The 22,744-nt window shown below is 30.3% G+C and overlaps 3 protein-coding genes and 1 pseudogene across 4 annotated transcripts in view; 3 read left to right on the forward strand and 1 right to left on the reverse strand.

The window, feature by feature from the left end:
* The window catches only part of LOC124840569 (UMP-CMP kinase-like), an 85,221-nt gene that overhangs the window by 42,270 nt on the left and 20,207 nt on the right, over positions 1-22,744 (reverse strand). The gene's annotated exons all lie outside the window — the stretch shown is intronic.
* On the forward strand, positions 3,708-6,243 carry LOC124840580 (endoglucanase 4-like). Its single transcript, XM_047316644.2, has 7 exons — positions 3,708-4,003; positions 4,438-4,845; positions 4,924-5,016; positions 5,102-5,254; positions 5,316-5,424; positions 5,499-5,665; positions 5,747-6,243. The coding sequence occupies exons 1-7, from the start codon at positions 3,755-3,757 to the stop codon at positions 6,071-6,073; spliced, it is 1,506 nt and encodes a 501-aa protein (XP_047172600.2). The 5' UTR covers positions 3,708-3,754; the 3' UTR covers positions 6,074-6,243.
* Positions 12,535-13,378, forward strand: LOC148201977 (endoglucanase 24 pseudogene; annotated as a pseudogene).
* LOC124840554 (endoglucanase 4-like) lies at positions 15,976-17,990 on the forward strand. The gene is made up of 6 exons (XM_047316621.2): positions 15,976-16,190; positions 16,370-16,777; positions 16,862-16,954; positions 17,035-17,190; positions 17,282-17,390; positions 17,462-17,990. The coding sequence occupies exons 1-6, from the start codon at positions 15,987-15,989 to the stop codon at positions 17,953-17,955; spliced, it is 1,464 nt and encodes a 487-aa protein (XP_047172577.2). The 5' UTR covers positions 15,976-15,986; the 3' UTR covers positions 17,956-17,990.

Genomic DNA, 22,744 nt, shown 5'->3' on the forward strand with positions numbered 1-22,744 from the left:
GCATTGTAGAAGCAGGTATTGCTTGTTGGGACAACGATGGGTAGGAGAAAATTTCTCCTCACATGTATAACAGAGCCCTTTTTCCCTTCTCAGTTGCATCTCAGCTGGGGTGATTCGCTTGATATGGGTATTTCGGATGGTGGTGGAAGCTGTAATCGGAGTTGGAAGTAAGGGTGGTAGATTTGTGGATTTAATGGTTTGGTGTATAGGTTGGCTAGTGTTTGCGGTTAGTGTTTTGGCTGCTGTATAAGGTTGATATGGTTTGGGTTTGGTCATGTATTTTTCTTCATACAATTTAGCTAAGGAAACTGAGCGAATCAATGTTGAAGGGGATTGAGCAATTACATCCCTTCGAATATCCGGTTTTAACCCTCCAATAAAACAATCTAACAAGGCTTCAGTGGTGACACCTTGGACACGGTTAGCCAGGGCAGTGAATTTGACATAATATTCCTGCACAGAATCTGTTTGGGTCAACTTAAATAAATTGGATCTAGAACATTCATAGGGAGAAGGACCAAATTCCAATTCTAGCGCACGAGTAAAAGCAACCCAAGAGTGGAAGGTATCTTGACGGTTCATCATTTGAAACCATGGGACTACATCTTTTTCCAGATGTATGGCAGCAATCGTTAAACGATGATCATCAGGAGTATTGTAATATGAAAAGAATTGCTCTGCCTTGAATATCCATTGCAATACATCGGAGCCATCAAAGCGTGGAAAATCCAGCTTGACGTTACGCACCTGAAACGGTGGAACAGGGTTTGCTGTTTTCTGCTGTAGCAAGGCATCAACAGCTGACTCTAAGGTTTCAAATCTTGTGGCGTTTTCACGGTCTTTGATCTCCAGTACGTCGAGGATGCGTTTGACATCAGCCGTGAGGTCTTTGAGGCGAGTATTCTCCGCCATGGTCAATGAAAGCACCAATTGTAACAGTTCCCAAAATCACCAATGGAACAGTACACAAAATTCACAGTAATTATAGCAGTATAGTACTCAAATAATTTTTGCACAAGTAAAAAGAAGGAACATTGGAATAATTTTTTTATTCTGGAAATGGAAAAGTTTAGGAATCATCCTATAGCTGCCATAGGAAATGTCCAGAGAGAGAGATACGGTAAATCAGAGAAAAGAAATTATGCAGAGGGAAGGCAAAACAGAATTTCCAACTCCCCTTTTTTTTCCCTTTCGACCCCCCCATATACGACTATGCTTTTCACCAATAGAAATCCTCCAGCCTGGAGTTTGTTATTTTGTTTCTAGAACTCTTTCTCACTCCTTGATGAGCTGTATTAACATTGGACCCTTCTGCCCTTTCATCATGTGTTACATGAGCTCTTCATTATGTCATGCTCTCGTAGTAAAATGCGTGATCAAAAATATTTTCAAGTCGTAATAACCTTTCAATTACTTGAAAACTATAGTTATAACTTTTCTTATTGATATCTAACTAAACATTATAAGAGAGACGGCAAAAATATATATTAATTAATTAGACTACGTTGGACCTACATTTCACTTTTCTTTATTATATATATATAATTAGTTAAAGGTCAACTTTTAAATAGAGAGATACTTGTCTAGAACTTATAAGGTCATGATACCAGTCGTCGTAAGATTAGTAAACTTTAGATTTTTTTATTTTTTATTTACTAATTGGTAATATTTTTAAACTTAACATGTTCTATTTGTGTATGAATAAGAAGCCCTTTCAATCAGTTTATTTGTTTTTTAGCTTTTGTTTTTTTCAATAGTTGACAAATTTGTGACATTGTTAAGATATACACAGTTTTTTAGTAACTTGTAATATTTATTCAGATATTATTTGAAGTGTTATTTCTAAAACTCCAATTTTAGCTCCTAAATTTTACTATTTATTTCCTTTATTTCCTTTTTTCCACTAGGAAAGTCTTTTTATTTGTGGTTTTTTTTTCTTACACAAGATTTATTTTAATCGTTTATCTATATACGTTATTTATTTTATTATTTTAACATTGTACTTTAAATATTTTAACCATTACACTGATCAAAATGATGCAAATACGACGTCTACTCAAAATAGTGTTATTTTATTTTTTTAAAATATGATTGAAAATATTTTACGATATAATGTAAGATTGATGATATAAATATATAATATGGAAAAAATATCAATTAAAATTAGCCACGCAGTCAACATTTTTATCAAATACCTATAATTAATGAATTAGGTAAAAAATTGTTATTTTTCGAAATATTAATTATTCTTCCAACTTCCAACAACATTTTTAACCTTTTCCTATTTTAAATAGATTTTTTGATACTTTTTTAAACATAATATTGTTTAGACTTTGTGAGTTATAATGTTTGAACGGATAATATCCCCAACCCTTCTTAATTTGAAGTGCTACATTTGTCATACATACAAATTTATTAATGTTCACTGGTTTATGACACACACTGAATATGCCCTTTCAGCAAAAGATTAGAAAAATTGTTAGAATTAATTAATTAATTAATTAATTTCCATGCATCACTTAACACATACACTATCAAACAGTTAGGCATAGAAGGTGATGTTTACCCGAAAATTGTTCTGAGAATAGTCTCGACTCAAGGACACTAAAAAAACTATTATGGGTGATACAAAAATTCTGTCATTTTTTTTTTCAAAGTGCAATACAATTTGTATTAATATATTGGAATGCATTCTTAATATTTATGTACACTATTTAAGTTTTTGTGAATAACATTGAGTATGTGAAAGCTTTAAACTGCCATAAAGTCATAGAATATGAGCAATAAAGTTCCCAAGAAAACTAGAAACGATAAGGCTTCGTTCATTGTTTCGAAATTTTAGTTTTTTATGAGAAACTTTTTTTTAATATACGGATACATTAAAATATTTAAAATTTTAAAAGATCTGAAATTGTTTTCATTTAAGTTTTAATTATAATGCTCTGAAAATATAACAGTCTTTTGATATTCACATTATTAAAAGTTATTAACTTTTATGAAGTTTATTTTAAAAGTCGTGCATAAAAATGTCACTTTATTAGTTAATATTGCACCTACAATGTATACATTTATTTGACTTTCTCTCCCGAAGAAGACACTAGTTACAAACACAACTATGAAGAGGAAAAAGAAAAAATGTAATTCAAATAATAAAGTTATATAAAAGCTTTCGTATAATATTATTTTTTTCTATTTCTTTTCATTGCACTATTTATTTTATTCTAGAATTTTCTCTTTCATGTTTGTCTCTAATTTGTAAAAGTATTATATAAAAAAAAATTATATGAATAATAGACAGAAACGTGACTTGGGAGTTTATGCGAAAACTTGTGTTTTGAAGGTTAAAAATAATAATAATAATAATAAAGTGAATCCTAAGTAAGACACTACCTAAGGTATTTATTAGAAAAAGCAGCATTGAAATGCAAATACTATATTAATTTAGAAGAAACTAACATTGTAGACACTCCACTTCACGCACAAGCTCCCAAACTGCATGCTTTCTTTATTGTGTCAACAATCTTTCTGTTTTCCTTTTTCTATGAATCTTCTCTCTTAGTTACCTTTTATTGCGCATGCAAATGCTTTCTTAGTTATCTTTTTAAGATTCACGTTCTTGACCTTTTTCATGGAAATACGCTTGTTTAAGGTTGTCTATTTAACGCCCATTTGTATGATATCGATGCATGTACGTATAACGTGTTAGTTAACCCTTTCCTCTTCTTCCAACCAATATTCAGTAGACAGAGAGAACATGGGTTTTCCGCAAAGGTTAAGGTTAGTGTTGGTCTGTACCATGCTGTTATTGACGAGTTCTGTAAATGTAAGAGGTTTGCAGCATAATTATAGAGAGGCCTTGTCAAAGAGCATATTGTTCTTTGAAGGGCAGAGATCAGGGAAGCTCCCACCAACACAGAGGATGACTTGGAGGAAGGATTCTGCACTTCATGATCAATATCTTCTCCCTCCACATATTACTACAACATTTCCTTTCCCTCAAAAAGTATAATTACTTCTCATTTTTCCTTTTCAACATCGGTATTATGAGATTGAGTTAGACTCAACACAAAACCAAAATCATGTGTTTCCGTCTTTCAAACCATCTATTAATATCATTATTCAGAATTATGTTTGAGTTTATCTGACCATCCATTAATATATAGTCTCAAAGACTTGTCAGTTTGTGGAGTTGAATTATATTTAAAATTCATCTCTTCACAATCTTCATCTTCTATTGCAATGCTCGATTGTGCTCATTCTTGACACACAAGAGACACAATTATAATACGTAACTTCGCTCTAATAGAAAAATATGGTGCATGTTATTGTAAGTGTTAAGTGACTCTTTGTTTTGTCATAGGGGACTCGTTTAAAGTTACATAGAACTTTAGGAAATGATTTTTTGGAAATAAATATGAAGCATGAGCCATGAAACAGGTTGACTTGGTTGGGGGATACTACGATGCTGGTGACAACGTGAAATTCAACTTTCCAATGGCATTTTCGACGACGATGCTGGCGTGGAGTGTAATAGAGTTCGGAAAATTCATGGGTCCAGATCTTAAACACGCGCTGGACGCTATTCGTTGGGGCACGGAGTATTTTCTGAAAGCCACAAGCATCCCTGGAATAGTGTTTGCACAAGTTGGTGACCCTTATGCCGATCATAACTGCTGGGAGAGACCTGAAGACATGGACACCCCCAGAACAGCCTACGCCGTTAGCAGGGACCATCCTGGCTCTGAAGTTTCTGCAGAGATTGCAGCAGCACTTGCAGCTTCTTCTATTGTGTTCAGGAAATATCACATTGGTTATTCTGCAAGGCTTCTGCAAAGGGCCATAATGGTATAAATATTTATCCATACATGTTCATTTTCCTGTCTTGCTTCAATGCTTAATTTATAGAGTTTTCTTTGGAATCAGGTTTTCGATTTTGCTGATAAATACAGAGGATCATACAACGACAGCCTCGGACAGTGGGTGTGCCCATTCTATTGTGATTTTGGTGGCTACCAGGTAGGCCAAGATTAAACTTGATTCTAGTTTTACAAACATTTCCAATGGTATTAGAAAGATGAAAATGTGAATTATATAAACATAGGACGAATTGGTGTGGGGAGCAGCATGGTTGTTGAAGGCTACTAAGCGCCCTTATTACTTTGATTACATTGATCAAAACATTCATAATCTGAAAAGCTTCGCTGAATTTGGATGGGACACAAAGGATGCTGGCATCAACGTGCTCCTTTCAAAGGTATACTTCTTTTATACATTAACTATTGTTTCTGCTCTGGCTAATGTTTCTTATCTTGCAGCTTCTGATTAATAGCAGCTCAAATTCTAAGGCTTTCGTATTCAATGCGGACAGGTTTGTCTGTAGTGTGCTGCCTGAATCACCTTCGGTATCAGTCAAATACTCTCCAGGTATATTAATTAGTTACACATAAATCTTAAGTATATATAATCACGATTGACACAATTAATGAAAAATTAACTAGGTGGGCTTCTGTTCAAGCCTGGGGGAAGTAACTTACAGCATACAACAGCAATCTCATTCCTGTTTCTGGTTTATGCTGGCTATTTGAAGAAGACAAATAAAGAGATTGACTGTGGTGGTAACGTTTTTGCTTCTCGAACCCGACTTAGACAAATAGTAAGAGGCCAGGTACGTATTTTCGTGAATGTAATCTATGTAATGTAATGTAGCAGAGAATAATGATACTAATTAAAAGTGTTCGTCTTGCAGGTGGATTACATACTGGGAAGCAATCCACAGAATATGTCATACATGGTAGGATATGGAGCGAAATACCCTGAAAAAATACATCATCGTGCGTCGTCGTTGCCATCAGTGGATGATTACCCTCCTCGTATTGCTTGCAAAGAAGGATCTTTTTATTTTGAAAGCCAAAATCCAAACCCTAATTTGCTCTCAGGAGCTGTCGTGGGAGGACCTTATCCCAACGATTCGTACGCAGATTCTCGAGTAGATTTTGTACACTCTGAACCGACAACATACGTCAATGCACCCCTTGTCGGTGTTTTGGCTTACTTCAACTCACGTTCATTCTAACTCTCATTCTCCAACTAAACTCTCCTGATTTCGTTCTAACTTTCATTATTAATTATTACTATTTGTCTTTGTTACTCTATATTTGGAAGGGACTGAGTCTAAGAAAACAAGTATGTATGTTCATAAATATATTTAAATAATTGTTATGAAATAAACTAAAATTATCAAAAGATGCCTTTGGCTATTTCTATTATTCTTAATATAATTACTAAATTGTAAATATAAGAAAGCGTATATAGTCATACATATACATAAAATAAATTTATTTATGATTAGTTAACCAACATCTACATTTGTAAATAAAAACCATTGTATTAATATTATGGTTGGGGTAAAAGAAGAAAGAAATTATACACTAAACACAAGATGAGTCGAGATGTCATTCTTATATTTAGATAACCATTTAAAATGGGAAAATAATATAAATTAAACATCCATATTAAGAGTCGGTATAGATAATTAAACATACAGATGTTTTTATGTAATTTGTTGATAAATATTTATGCATACTTATGTATATAGTACTGATCATACGTATATTTAAATGATTTTTTTCGTGAAAATAACGTGAACTAGTCGCTAGTAATTAACATATGAATTAATAATCAAAATAATATTATATTCTAAAATGATAGGTTGAAAAATTTTCAACCAAACCCTAAATATTCTCCAGATAAACTAAGCTTTTTTTTTTTACCAAATTAGAGTAATTTGCTTTTAAAATTATAATGTAATTTTTCAAAACATTATGTTAGTTTGAAAAGATTTCACAACATTTGACTTAAAAGATAACATGACACGACTTCTTTAATTTTACAAAAAGAAAGAAATTATGTTATTTTATGGTAGGACGACTTCAAATCAAATATAATAAAATTATCTGGAAGTATGGCTACACTGTCAATTACCACAGATTAAAAAAATAAAAATCACAAAAGAAATTTCTACGCACATGTCACATAAATGAAAACTTGTTATAAGAGTTAGACAATTTCCTCCAACATGTCCTGTGGTGATTCATTTCTGAGAGGATTTATCATCAACAGAGGGATTTTGGCTACTAGAATTACTTGCGACAAAACGTCTGGCAGCACCACTTGGCAAACCTGCATTTTGAAACTGTGGATGATAAAGGGAATCTATAGTGCTATATTGATCAAGAATGCCTTCACCTGTGCTATTTCCATCTTGTATTGATTGAGAACCATGATCCATGTTCATACCAAAGTTGTACTTCTGGGAGGCAAAAGCTGGATTTCCAGAAATTATCGTGGAAGATGGCTCAAAGTTCATTGGATACATTTGATTATGATGCATCGACTGCTGCATATTATCTGTCTGTAGCATAGTGGGATTGTCAACTAGCGGTGTATCAAAAGGATAAAGTGATCCATATAGAGAAGCATTTTCTGGAGTTCCCAGTTGAGAATTCTGGTTACTGGCAATGTTAGGAAAGGTTGCTAAAGGAAGATCATGTGCCAAAACTTGCTCTGCAATAAAATTGTTAGCCAGTTGTCTATTTGGATTTGATTGTTCTTCTGAAAAATTCTCGGGAATGGCAACGTTAGGAAAGGCTGCTAAAGGATGACCATATGCCAAAGCTTCCTCTTCCATGTTACCAGTAAAACCAGGATGAAAAATTGTCATTGCAGTAGCAGAAAAGGGTTGCCATGCACTCGTCCTTGGCAATGACATGTCATTCTGATGCGAGTGTTGTTGCTCTATTTGTCTCCCTGAAACGAGAGACATGTCATTCTGTTGCGGTTGCTGTTGTATCTGTCTCCCTGAGTTGAATGACATGTCATTTTGTTGCAGTACATTCATATTATTTATCTTCTGCATAATGAGATCGTCAACTAGCTCTGCATCAGATGGACAAAATAATTTCCATAGAGAAGCATCATCTAGAGTTCCCAGTTGAAAATTCTGGTTACTGGCAAAGTTAGGAAAGCTTTCTAAAGGCTGATCATGTGCCAATGTTTCCTCTGCATGAAAACTGTCAGCCAATTGTATATTTGCCAAAGCTTCCTCTACCACGTTACCTGTCATTGTAGTAGCAGAACAAGGTTGCCAGTGAACTCTTTCAACTGCGGACATCCTTGGTTCCGTGTTCCATGACATGTCATTCTGTTCTGATTGTGGTTGCTCTATCTGTCTCCCTGAAACCAATGGCATGTCATTCTGTTTTTGTTGTGAATGCTGTTGTTCTATCTGTCTCCCTGAAATGAAAAACATGTCATTCTGTTGCGGTTGTTGCTGCTGTATCTGTGTCTCTGGATCGCATGACATGTTCTTCTTTTGCTCCTTTCTTAAAGAGTTTCTGTATTTCTGTCCATCAAAAATTTCAGTTCACACTCAGCCACTATGACTGTGAAAAATAGCATTTGGAAAAACTCCCCATAAACTCAAAATAATGATAAGAGATTGGAGAATTAAAGAGTGGAACACTGAAGCAATATAGAAAAGAAACTAACCTGCAAATGACTAGCAACATGTGATCTTTCTAAACCAGGCTCATTCATGATTTCAAGAATTTTCTTTGGCATAGCATCTAAAACAAATTAAGAAAAAGTAAAACTGTCAATACAAAACAATGAGATACAAAACAATGCTTGCTTAATAAGAGCAATACGTGATAATTCTGAACTGGTGTCATAAAAATAACATATCATACTTTCAATTCCAAGTATGTTGATGGCGTTTATAAACGAACCATGCAGTCTATCATCCCATACAACACGAGGCTTCTTGGTGGGAGGTGGATTACATGATTCATCAACAACATCGGCTTCTTCAAAGTTGCTATTGCTCCCATGAACCATACATGAAGCCGGTTCAGAATCATCACTTCTTCCTCTTCTTTTATCATCATCTCTTAAGCAACCACTATCCTTTTGCTGCTTATCTGCAATCATGCACTTCTTCTGAAATACACGTGTCAACTTATTCTTCAAATGAAACTCATGCAAAGGTTTAATCCAATAATCACTAGCTCCATGTTTGATCGCCCTCACTCTGGAAGACATACTATCATCCGAAGTCATCACTGCAAATTATTCTTTATCAGTAAAACAAGTCAAAAACTTGAAAACTTGAGTAAAATATATAGGACTAGTCGCTTACTTATGAGAGGAACATTAATCTGTTCTTTCTTGAGAAATTCTAGAAATTCATAGCCGTTCATGATTGGCATATCAGCCTCTATGAGTATGAAATCAAAATGCTGTTTCCTTTCTCGTAATGCAATCACAGCACTTTGATATTCAGAGCACGCCAGAACTGCACACAACGTTAAAACCAGCGTCAACATGAGAAAAGAGTAAAGCTTTCTCTCAAGAAATAAGTATGAAAAAAGAGAGTATATATCTAACCTTGAATACCATCCTGGTTGCATGTGTTCTTGATGAATTCAAGAACGGTTAAGTTAGTGTCGATGGCAACGATAGTAAGAGCTGATGGGACTTGAGGAACTGTGTCCTCAATGTGAGTTGTTGGAGAACCAAATTTCGCCATGGCTTTTGCAGTGTCAGCTTAGAATGGAGAAGGAGAAAGCAAGGGAAAGAAAGAGATATATATATAGAGACTAATTTATAATTCAAATTCAAAAATTTATAAATTGATGAAGGGTTATTCGGAAACAAACAGAACCTATTATCTTTTAATTTGTAAAACAGATTCCTCGTTTTATCTATATTGATATGATATATATCAATATAAAAATTACAGTTTTTTTCATATATAATTAATAAACTAATAATATTTTTAACAAATGATTATCACCTGATTTTATAACTCATATTGATATGATAAATTAATTAGAGATGAATGTAGTTATAAATTTATCTTTTTAAACAAAAATAACTCCGGTAAAGAAATATATATATATATATATATATATCTTAAAACTTCAAATAATGAGAGAAGATGAAATTAAAAAAATTAAAAAAATATATTTGATTAGTAAATTAAAAATTAATAAAATGTTGTAAGATTAATAAAAAAAATTAATAAAATGCATCTATATTCTTATTAATTAAAAGAGTATTGAGTATGATATGTTAAAATATATTTAAGAGTTGTAAAAAAAAATATACGTAGGTTTATATTAAAGTTTTAAAAAATACTAAAATTATCATCATATAAATTATTCATGGTTGATAAAAGACCTTCCAAAGTTAATGTTCGGAGTTCTTTTAACACCATTCAAATGTTCTACTTTAGTATATAAACGAGTATTCTTATTATTGTGACAAATATTTCTCAATTATATAAAAAATATCAATTTTAATTAAATTTTTTGTTAGAGACAGTTAGAAAGTTATAACAAAAAATGAAATAAAACTGAACATTTTCACAAGAAACCATAGACAGATTTTGTAAAGAAATTCAATTTTAAAAGACAAATTAATTAGTTTTGTTAGTTGGTTTCTAAATGATGAGAATTACTTGATATAAGGTTATCTTTTACATCAACTGGTTAGTTAAGTATTGTTAACCGTTCTTATTTAGGATCGAAGTTTTTTAGGTTTAGTAGATAAACGAGTATTCTTATTATTGTGACAAATATTTCTCAATTATATAAAAGATATCATTTTAAAATATTTTTTTTGTTAAACTAGAGACAGTTGCAAAATTATAATAAAAAATAAATAAAACTGAAATTTTTTTCAAGAAACTATGGATAGATTTTGTAAAAAGAGTCCATTTAGAAAACAAATTAATTAGTTATTAGTTAGTTTCTAAATGATGATAATTACTTGACATAAGGTTATCTTTTACATCAACTGTCTAGTTACAACAGTTCTTATTTATGTATTTACAGTTGTCATTTAGTATCCAGTTTTTTTTAGTTTAGTTCCTTTAGTATTAAAATAATGTTAATTTTTAACACGTGGATTATTCAATTAAATATTAATAATATTTTGCTATTATTAATTTATTATATTAACTTGGTATATTTATTTATCTTTTCTTAATATTAAATAGTTTGACTATACAAAGAGTCAAGCCTTTAAATTTATTCAGAAAACATCCATACCCTTAGGTTAGGTCTTATAGCAAAAAATTCAATGATAGTAAGACTTGATGGGATCTCAACTGCAGAAGAAGAAATGTTGGCCATGGCTTTGCAGTGTGTCACCTTAGAATGAAAGAAAGAGATATATAAAGTAAGGTTTGTTAACAGGTAATTTATAATTCTAATTGATCAAATAACATAACTCTTAATTTGTAAAACTTATTCGTCATTTTATTAAATTAATAATTTTTTTTTATTCATTGATTTTAACATTTTTATTAAAATAAATTATTTTACTATCTCATCTTCACATTTTTATAAAAAAAGTATTTAAATTCACATTATTAGTTATTTTTCTTTAAACAAATCATCAACATTTTTTAAACTTAGCTAATATCAATCCCATTTAAATTTAGTATTTTGATCAATTTTGATATTTTTTTTTACTTTAAACAATAACTTACTTTATTCTAACATAATTTACAATAATTATAATGATTTTAATTTACTTTTATTACCAACGCTAAAATAGTAATATTTCATTTTTATCATTTAAAATATTTTTTTAATTTATAAAACTCATCACATAATTCATTAATCTATATAAACTTTAATTTTAAATCGCTCCATTTTTATCAATTTTTCTTAATCTAATAAACTCTACTTTCATTTTTATTTTCTCTCAAATCTATCTTTATTTTCTTAATTACTATCTAAATGTTATCTACTCAAACATAAGGAAAGAGCTAAATTGAACACAGAAAAACCAAATGAAAATTGAACCAACTTAAGAAATTGGAAGACCAGATCAATAATGAAACCTAACATATTATTATTGGTCAAAGAACAAGAATAATTTTTTTTAATTAATGAATACGTAAAAAGAAACTTTAATATTACAAATATAACTAATAATTGATGAATACGTAAAATCGCTATAGTTACCTTAAAATATCACCGTAAATATCCAATGCAATTGTCAGAACTTTAATATTACAAATATAATTAATAATTGATTTGATTTTCTATATATTATCTTTCACAGTTTCTAATTGATTGATAGTGTAAAACTTCCGTAGAATCTAATTAATTGATGGAAACATTACACAATTTTTAATAATGGCTTAGACAGGTTTTTAATATTGATTTTAAATCAACAAAGATGTCCTTATAAATAAAGAGTATTCGACCTTAGTTTTAAGCCCACATGCAAAGGAAAGAAATTTAAGTAATTAATTGTTAGAAATATTTAAAAAATATACATAAATTGAAAATAATTTTACACTACCGAATAGCCTAAATGATCTATTTATATAATTTCTTATAAATGAATATATGAACAAAAGTAGTCGTTACATGATACATATAATAATAGTTAAACGTGGTTTTGGTAATGAAAAATTGTGTATGTTTGATTCTATGAACTGCATGGCATCAGATGAACATGGTGGGAGGATATTATGATGCTGGTGACAATGTGAAATTCCATTTTCCAATGGCTTTCACAACGACAATGCTCGCTTGGAGTGTGATAGAATTCGGAGATGTGATGGATTCAGAGCTGAAGAACGCGTTGGATGCAATCAGGTGGGGAACTGATTATTTGATGAAAGCCACGAAAAATCCTTATTTGATTGTGGCACAAGTGGGTGATCCAAATGCCGACCATGACTGTTCGGAGAGACCAGAAGACATGGATACTCCTCGAACCTCCTACTTTCTAACTAAACAGAAGCCAGGTTCAGAGCTTGCAGCTGAGATTGCAGCTGCACTTTCAGCGTTATGTTTTATCAGGTGGTCTTCTGTTAAAAAATGAACCAAGTAATCTACAAAGCGTAACAGCTCTGTCATTTCTGTTAATTGTTTATGCCCGCGTGATGGATGGTGTGAAGAAAAGAATAGCCTGTGGGAAAGAAATGGTAGATTCAAATGTGCTGATAAATATCGCAAAAAGTCAAGCTGATTACATTCTGGGAAAGAATCCAGCAGGAATGTCATACATGGTGGGTTATGGCAGAAAGTATCCTCGGAAGATTCATCATCGTGGTTCGGTGTTGCCATGTTTGGATGCACACCCACAACGCCTTCGTTGTCGAGATGGAGATGTATACTTCAAATCAGACAAACCCAATCTCAACGTCCTGACAGGAGCCCTTGTTGGAGGACCAGCAGAAGATGATTCCTTTCAGGATTCTCGTTTCAATGTATCTCAACCAGAGCCTACCACCTACATCAACGCTCCTTTTGTTGGTGTTTTGGCTTACTTAAACAAACCCACTATCGTTTAGTTCTTGCCTAACATTACACCAACAACTATCTATAACAATAAGGATATATGTCTCAAACAAAACAACAATATACTTTGTGTATATGTAATTTTTCAATAAATAAATAATTTATGAGTTGATGTGTGAACGTTTGCATGTATGAACGATGGTATGTTTGCTCGAATTGTATTCAAATTTTGTGTTCGGCTAAGTTCCAAGTAGTTAGCTTTTCTATAATGGTCGATCAGTAATAGCGTTCGGTCATTCTTCTGTTTTGTCTCTTATAAACGGTTCGGTTTTTCTCTTAGTTGGGTAGTGTGAAGGTGTTCAGTTTCCAACGTTCACAAGTTTTCTCTTTATTATGTGTGAAAATGTAATTGATGAATGATTATGTATGTTAAGAATTGAAGATTATACTTCCAAATATTATTGTGGAAGAGAATTCCGAGGAGGAATGTCTTATGGATGGTTGTGGAATTGTAAAGTATGAATATGGATATGTTAAGCTGGCGTTTATCCTGATATTCTGTGATTACTCATTCTCAAGTAGAGAGGAGTAACTCATGTGTGAGAATGACAGGAGGTCCTACCACCTCAGGGTGCCAAGGTAGGTATTATGGGATTAACCTTGGGTAGTAGCTTGATTGGTGTCAGTTGTTACACTACCACAAGTGCAAGGACGATTGTAGCTACATATTCATACAATTCAGATGGTCAAGTCATAGTGTTCGGTTTATACATCTTTATATGAATTGTGATGTTTTGGTTGTAGGTGATGAATTGTATTCGTTGTTGTATGATGTATCGTTCGGTTTCATATGGATTGAACTTGCATGAAGTGCATATATCTGTTTATAATTAAATTACAATAGCTTACCATATTTTCTTGTTCTGTCTTGTCTTGTCCGTTCGGTTTTCTTTTCCCTTGCGATGATCATTTTGTGGATGTGAGCAGAAGGTGACGAGTGTTCGGTGGAGCAAGTGTTGGAAGGTGAAGATCTTGTCACTTAAGTTACCGCTCGGTCATATGTTATGTATAATTTTGAATTGGACTGTTCAGTCAATAGCTTTAGTATTCCTTTTGCAAACCGATCGGCTTATATAGTGTGTTGTATCACCGTTCGGTTTATTCCTATGTTTTGTATCAAACTTATGATATTCTGTAAAATTTTTAGTTTTATGGTTATTTTTGAATAACTGTAATGATTAAACACTTTACTAACTCTTAATGAACTGATCTATCATATTATTATATGTGATTAATCTATGATATAGTATTATGTTATATATTTTGAGGATGTTACACATTTGAAAAGTTTCTATGTTCTTTTTAATGTTTCTTAGTATAAAAATAAAGTTAGAAACTTCATCATAGTCTTTCAAATAAAATATGTATTTGATTTTAACTATTATTTTTACAAATAGCTGAAAACTCGTCTAATGTTTGAAATTACGAACGAATCGTTTGGTGGAAAATTAAATTATGAATGGCTCATATATGAAAAATAAATCATGTTGTCTTAAATTAAAAGATCTAAGACTAAGTATAATATGTTATCTATATAATTAAAATTAATGAGTTTGTGGTGTGAATATTGAAATCATATCAGAGATACTAGTAGAAACACATGCACTACGTGTGTATCCATTTTTTTTTAGTAAAAATTTATTAAACTATAAAATAATTTTTATTAAAAATAATCATAAAAACAAATAATTTGGATGATTTTTTATTATTAATTATGTAAGATAGTGTTTATGATTTAGGAGTTGGGATGAGAAAGGAGGATGGTGAATGAGTTTCGTTATCTCATATATATTTTCAATCAATATATATATATATATATATTATATATATATATATTAAATTATCTAATAAGCTATTAAACTATTAGTATTTTAGTAATTTAAATAAAGGACGAGGATGAGTGTGAAGATATATATTTTGATAGGTATTGGGAGAGGCACAGGATAGTTATGTACATACACATCTTCATCCTCAATTAAAAAAATAAATAATTATTCATACCTAATCAATGTGAAAATTCTCTGTCAAAAGAAAACAAGTTTATTTGTCATTCCATTTAAGAGTAGGGAACAATTTATTTGTCATTCTATTTAAAAGTAAGTAAAATATGTAAGAAATTGAGAAAAAAAAAAGAAAATAAAAGAGAAGATTATTTTGAAAAGAATCCATTGACGTAGAAAGAAATAAAAAAATGACATCTTCAAAATCGATTTAATGTCAATTGGGTCATTTCTTGGTACAATACCTTTTTAGTGTTACATTTTTAATATGCTAAGACTAAAGAGATTGTTTAGTGTTGGTGTGTGATGTTAGGCTCAATAGTGATTGTGTCCCTTGGGTCCACTACCAAGTGAAATTATAATTTTAGTATTAATTAAGTCAATAAATTGTCAGAAAAGTTTTTAATGGTAATTAAGTGAATGAGTGTAATAATAATGAAGAGACATTTAAAGTGTGATAATGGAATTAATGGGGGATTACGTAGTTTGAGAATTCAGGAATTAAAGGGGGGTTACGTAGTCAATATTATTTTTTCTTTGCTTTTATATACAGTTATTTATACTGTTGCAGAGCAGCTGCAATTGGAAGAGGAGCGTAGCCATGTCGAAAGCATCATGTATAGTAAGAATGATAATGGTGGGAATGATGATAACAGTGACAAGAGCACATTATGCAATAAACTATAAAGAAGCATTAGGAAAGAGCATTTTATTCTTCGAAGGTCAGAGGTCTGGCAAGTTGCCACATTCTCAACGCATGAAATGGCGCAAAGATTCTGCACTTTCTGATGGCTCGGACATTCGTGTAACTATTTCACTTTTTCTCTTTAAAATCCTATCTAGTTTATCTTTTTACGTAACTAAAAGAAATGTAAGTAAATAAACATATCAGTAATGAAATATATATTACTAGTTAATACTAATATTTTGTGAGAGGTATAAGAATATGGTTAATGTTATATTCTATGAACGGGATGACATCAGATGAACATGGTGGGTGGATATTATGATGCCGGCGACAATGTAAAATTCCATTTTCCAATGGCATTCACGACGACTATGCTAGCTTGGAGTGTGGTAGAATTTGGAGATCTGATGGGTTCAGAGCTGAAGAATGCGTTGGATGCAATCAGGTGGGGAACCGATTATTTAATGAAAGCCACGAACATTCCTAATATGGTTGTGGCACAAGTGGGCCAACCATACGCCGACCATGCCTGTTGGGAGAGACCAGAAGACATGGACACTCCTCGAACCTCGTACTATCTCACTAAAGAGAAGCCTGGTTCAGAACTGTCTGCTGAGATTGCGGCTGCACTTGCCGCATCTTCGATCGCATTTAGGACAACCCATGCTTCCTATTCCAACATTCTTCTCAAAAGAGCCATTCGGGTATTATTATTATTATTATGATTTCAATTATACTAACATACTCACATACTGTAATTAGTTAACACTGATGTCTTTTTTACTCAGGTGTTTGACTTTGCAAACAAATATCGTGGATCTTATAACAACAGCGTAGGTGAAGCAGCATGCCCCTTCTACTGTGACTATAACAACTACATGGTATGTGTTAGTTTTACACTCTCATATATATGATAATCATAATTGTTTCACAAAAATATAAATTATCATGGAAAAATCAGGATGACTTGGCTTGGGGAGCAGCATGGTTGTATAAAGCCACGAAAATGGCCAGTTATTGGGATTTTGTAAAATCAAACATTCAAACAGCGAACGTCGATCCTTTCGAATTTGGATGGGATGGCAAAGTGGCTGGGATAAATGTGCTTGTTTCTGAGGTTAGTTGTCTTTCATAATAAATTCATGCAACTTTTGATTCGTGTTTGTTGATGATGATTTTAAAAAGTTTAATCCTTGGAATCTGGACAGTGGGCGATGAATGATCCAGGCAGGGCACACCTTTTCATTCCTAATGCAGATGCACTTATGTGTTCTTTGGTGCCGAATTCACCTACCAAAACATTCTCGTACACAAAAGGTTTGAGATAGAATTAAAAATGATCGAGATGTCATTCTTGTACTATAACTAACGTTGTTATATTTGATCAGGTGGTCTTCTATTCAAAAAGGGAGTATGCAATCTACAAAACGTAACGGCTCTGTCATTTCTCTTGATTGTTTATGCGCGATCGATGGATCGTATGAAGAAAAGAATAGTGTGTGGGAAAGAAATGGCGGATTCAAAAAGGCTGATTAATATAGCCAAAAGTCAAGCTGATTACATACTGGGAAAGAATCCAGAAAGAATGTCATACATGGTGGGTTTTGGAAGAAAGTATCCTCAGAAGATTCATCATCGTGGTTCGGTGTTGCCATCTTTGGATGCACACCCACAACGCCTTCGTTGTCGAGATGGAGATGTATACTTCAAATCAGACAAACCCAATCCAAACATCCTAATCGGAGCCCTTGTCGGAGGACCGGCATATAACGATTCCTTTCAGGATTCCCGTTACAATCCAGGCCAAACAGAACCGACCACCTATCTCAACGCTCCTTTTGTTGGTGTTTTGGCGTACTTGACCAAACCTACTATCGTTTAGTTCTTACAAAACATTACAGCAACAGTGTACTTTGCATCTGCAATTCTTCAATAAATATTTTCAATTTTCAATTTCAAATATAGTTCATTTTACCTAATATTTTTACTAATTATGAAATTATGAACGGATCGTATGGTGAGAAATAACATTATGAACGGCTCATATATCAAAAGCAAATCTTGTTGTCTTAAACTTAAATATATAAGTAAGTATAACGTGTTAATATTTTTTAAGAGATAGGAAAATAAAAAAAATATGAATACTTTGAGAAAGAAATTGTAATTTTGAGGGTGGGGAGGAGTAAAGCTAATAATAATAAATTTCAGCTATTTAATTTTAATTTTTAGAAATTTGTCGAGCGAACTAAACTAATTCAAACGAAATTAAAACAAAAACTTTTATATCGTTGCTTCCGGATTTAAATTTATTATGTAAAATGCAAAAATCTAGTTACTTTACATTCTATATTCATACTGCTACAACTAAAATTGACCATATAATGCTGAATATATAATTTTAAAAACTTCGAGTGTTACTAAATTGATCACAAGACCCCAAATTTCAAGTGTGAAATTAAATTAAAACCTTTATCAATTGAAATCATCACTTTCGATTCTCTTAACGAAGCTTAAACTTGAATTTCGATCCATATTTTCCTTAGATTTACTTATATATATATATATATATATATATATATATAATATATATATATATATATATATATATATATATATATATATATATTATATATATATATATATATATATATAATAACTCCCTGATACTTATGTTTTCTATTTAAGCTCAACATGATAAAAATTTAAAATTTTCATATATAGTGAGTCACTTCCCAAACGTATTCTTGCCATATAATAATAATACAAAGATATTTTTTCTTATTTGAAAATTTCTTATATTCTAAAATAAAATAAACAAATCACAATAAAATTGAGTCAAGAATTAAATTATTTAATACGATGATTTTTTTTTCAACTAACCAGATTAATATTTCGAACTCCAAATATCCACATAAAAATAAATTTGAATAAATTGAATTTTTTTATTAAATCGAATACAATATGTTAATTGGGCATTGTGTTAATACGTTTTCTCAACTTAGATAAAAAAGTATTTTTAATTGAGCATTATGTTAATACGTTTTCTCAACTTAGATAAAAAAAATATTTTTAATTGGGCATTGTATTAATTCTGTGGAAATAAGTCCAATTTATTTTAATAACTATTATCTTTATCATCAAAGTATAATAAACATAATTAAAATCAAGATGTGTTTATGAATGACAATAATTATAATTTAATTATTATTAAATGTGAGAAATATATCTTAATTGTGTTTATTTAGTTTGGATGACAAACATAAGGATCATAATTATTAAAATAAATCTGACTTGTTTTTGAAAGAATTAACAAAATGTTCAATTGAAAAATTTTAAAATATTTTCCTTTTCTAACTTGAGAAAACGTATAAAATTGGATGATATTAGATTTGATTTAGTAAAATAATTTAATTTATTCTTGTTTTCGAGGTGGAGTTAAGGTTAACGGTTTTATCTTTTATAAATTGTTTAAAGTCTAAATTTTATTGGATAAAATGTCTATTGTGTATCTAAATAGTTAAGATGGTACCTGTAGAAAGTATGCTGATATCAAAATGAGATCAACTTAGATAAAGAGTAAGTAATGTTATAATCAATGCGTAACCTACTTTATTACTTTAAATATTTTTTTATAAATTTTATGGTGAACTTTTGATTAACGTTAACCTAATTATGACCCAAACATAAATAATCATACTTAGGTTAATCGTTTTTATGGTTGATCTACTTTGGTTCTATTCAGATCGTCGAATGATTTGTTAGATGACCGTCTAAGCTTTATAATTTATCATCTGAATTTTGGAATTAATATACTTTGATCATGTTTAAAAATGTCTGATCTAATAAATAGTCGTCTAGTTTGTTAAAAAATTCTTCATATTCATAATTCTTTGTGGGCTTGATGGTTAACTGATCAATCAGTATAAATTTTATATTATTATTATTTTTAGCACAATCTATTACTATTATTAGTATTGATATTATTAGTTATATATTACTTTAACATAAAATATCATATTAAAATAATATTATTTCTAAAAAATATTCTATAATAAATTATTTAATTTTTTCATATTATCAAACTCTTTATTGAATAATTATATTTTTAGCTATACATAATTATAACATTTAAATATAATTATGTATTCAAAGATAATAATAATTATATTAGTTTTCCTAATAAAATAAAAAAATAAACAAAATAATAAAATATTATATTTTAATCTTATTATTTTAAATTATTATCATTGTTATTAGTAATATTAGTATTATTGCTATTATTGTTATTATTAGTATAGCTAGTTATTAGTAGTATAATCCATTATTTGATATTGCTAGTTGTATTTTCTGTATCTCATTACTTTAACATAAAAGAAAATTAATATTAAAAAACTAATATTTTTATTTTTTATTAATTTATTATAAAAAATAAAAATACATTTAATTAATTATTTAAATATTTTCATATTATCAAACTCTTTATTTAAATACTATATTCATAATTATACATAACATTTAAATATAATAATATAAATAAATATTTTATTTAAACATAATAATAATTATATATTAATATTCTTAATAGAAAAAAAAGAAAAAAAATGACCAAACATACGCGTCTCATACTGATTATTAATTAAAATATAATTATTATATTACAGTAAAAGTAAAAGTTATGAAATAGATTTAAAAACTTATAAAACAAATTAATTTTTTTACAATAAAAGTATTTAATAATTAAGTTTTAAAATAATTTAAATATATTTTCAGTGTCTAAAATTGAATTAGTCTAAACCTTAAATTTTGACTCGGTTTATCTCTTAATCTAAAAGAATAATAAACATAATTCTTCTAATTTAAAAAAAAAAAGGAGAAGACGTTGATGCTGTAATGGATAATTAGAAAATCGATGAAGTCTGCAAATTGGCAAATGGAGGGAGACAGAAGGGGCCGAGAGAAGAGTAAAATTCAAATTCTCTTCTTCATTTTCATGATTATTAAATTGCAGCAGCCTCTCCAAACTTCTACGATCCTATCTCATTTCAGAAACCCTAATTTCTCCTAATCTCCTTTCCCTTTCAGACATTACTGTACCTTCTTCATTGAATTTTGTTATCGCTTCGGAAGAAACAGTACGAGGAAAGGAAAACGTATGTTCTTGGAGCTCTCTGTCTGTAAATTTAATGAGGTAATTTATTTCAGCAAAATAATTGAACCTTTAATTTCGTTATCTTTCGCTCTCCATTTCGATTGCAATTGTCAGCATCATCAACGTATGTAGACGTTCCAGCGTCTTCTGAAAAAGAAAGTATGGTGATGTACCCCACATCTATTCACAGACTACAAAATTATTTCTTCTTTTCTGCCAAAATATCTTCTGCCACTTTCCAATCATTCATTACTGATAGCTTCTGATGGTAGCAGTTACTCTTTTTATAATTTAAATATGTACAAATCTCATGAATTACTGATCATCTTTGATTGATTTTCAAATTATATTATATGATTGTCCACTCTTTACTTAGATCTGTATAAGTGATTCGACGGTTATGGAAATGAAATGAATCAGAAAAAATCATTTTAATATTTATTAATTTAGAAATAAAATTTGATTATTCAAAATTTGATATAATTAAACTTAATCAAAAATTTATTTTAAAATTTATAAAAATAGGTATGTGATTTAATTTATGATATTATTAATATAGAAATAGTCGATATTAAACTGATTTTAATATCGGATTACCTTCTTCGTGTACCCTAAACAATTTATCAGATTTTGGACATTGATCTTAACCGTATACCTTGAAACAAAAATATTTTCATTTATTTAATAATTTTCTTATTCTTAATTAAATTTTTAATAAAAGAAAAATGAAAAATTTTCGTTTAAATATAGTTTGTTAAAGTAAATGATGTTAATTATTTTTTTTAACCGATATATTAATTCATCTAACTTTATATTTAATTCTAAACGTATAAAGATTAAATATATTTTTAATTTTGATAAATTTTAACACGAAATTGGAATTTGTTCATGTTTTAAATTTTTATATAAAATTTAAGAAATAAAAGAATATATTTCTTGATCCAATTATATTAAATATATTTTAGGATAATAATTGTTTGTACAATTTTAACATATTTCAACTAAAATATGGTTTAAAATGATAAAAAAGAAGTATATTAATTTACTTTTAAAAATTAAACATTAAAATGTATAAAAAAAGGTCAAATTTCAACCGATGGAAGTTAAATGACTAAATAGGGAGAGAGAGTATTTGGTTAGAAGCAATGGATGGCTAAGGAAGCAGCCACCGTGCAGGTTAAAACGTTTAACCGCCGCCGCCGCCGCCGCCACTTGTGAGTCAACTGTACCGTACGAAGTCCGACAAGTTTTTGAACCCTGAGAGAGTACATATATATGTTTTACTACTTCTGAGCTAAACAACCGTAGGAAGGAGACAGAAGCACACATAAATAAATAATTTAGTCTATGTTAAGGACGAGATTTAATGCTTGATTCGAAAATTGCAAGTTTTTACTTCTACGTACTATGCAGAAACATGGGAAGAATCACAACCTTAACTTCAATTCAAAATGAAATGTTTCTCTCAGTTTAGGTTCATATTTAAAGTGACCCCACTCACATGCTAGTCATTTTTAAGCCT

The sequence above is a fragment of the Vigna umbellata genome, chromosome 3 (genome assembly GCF_029865625.1).
Source record: "Vigna umbellata cultivar VRB3 chromosome 3, Vumbellata_1.0, whole genome shotgun sequence".
Classification (NCBI taxonomy): Eukaryota; Viridiplantae; Streptophyta; class Magnoliopsida; order Fabales; family Fabaceae; genus Vigna; species Vigna umbellata.

Bases quoted from the DNA above. Each gene is read 5' to 3' on its own strand.
- LOC124840580 (XM_047316644.2), top strand. From the start codon at position 3,755: ATGGGTTTTCCGCAAAGGTTAAGGTTAGTGTTGGTCTGTACCATGCTG. The intron at 5,017-5,101 runs GTAGGCCAAGAT...ATATAAACATAG, and splicing joins GTGATTTTGGTGGCTACCAG to GACGAATTGGTGTGGGGAGC. The intron at 5,666-5,746 runs GTACGTATTTTC...TTCGTCTTGCAG, and splicing joins GACAAATAGTAAGAGGCCAG to GTGGATTACATACTGGGAAG.
- LOC124840554 (XM_047316621.2), top strand. From the start codon at position 15,987: ATGTCGAAAGCATCATGTATAGTAAGAATGATAATGGTGGGAATGATG. The intron at 16,191-16,369 runs GTAACTATTTCA...GGATGACATCAG, and splicing joins CTGATGGCTCGGACATTCGT to ATGAACATGGTGGGTGGATA. The intron at 16,778-16,861 runs GTATTATTATTA...TTTTTTACTCAG, and splicing joins TTCTCAAAAGAGCCATTCGG to GTGTTTGACTTTGCAAACAA.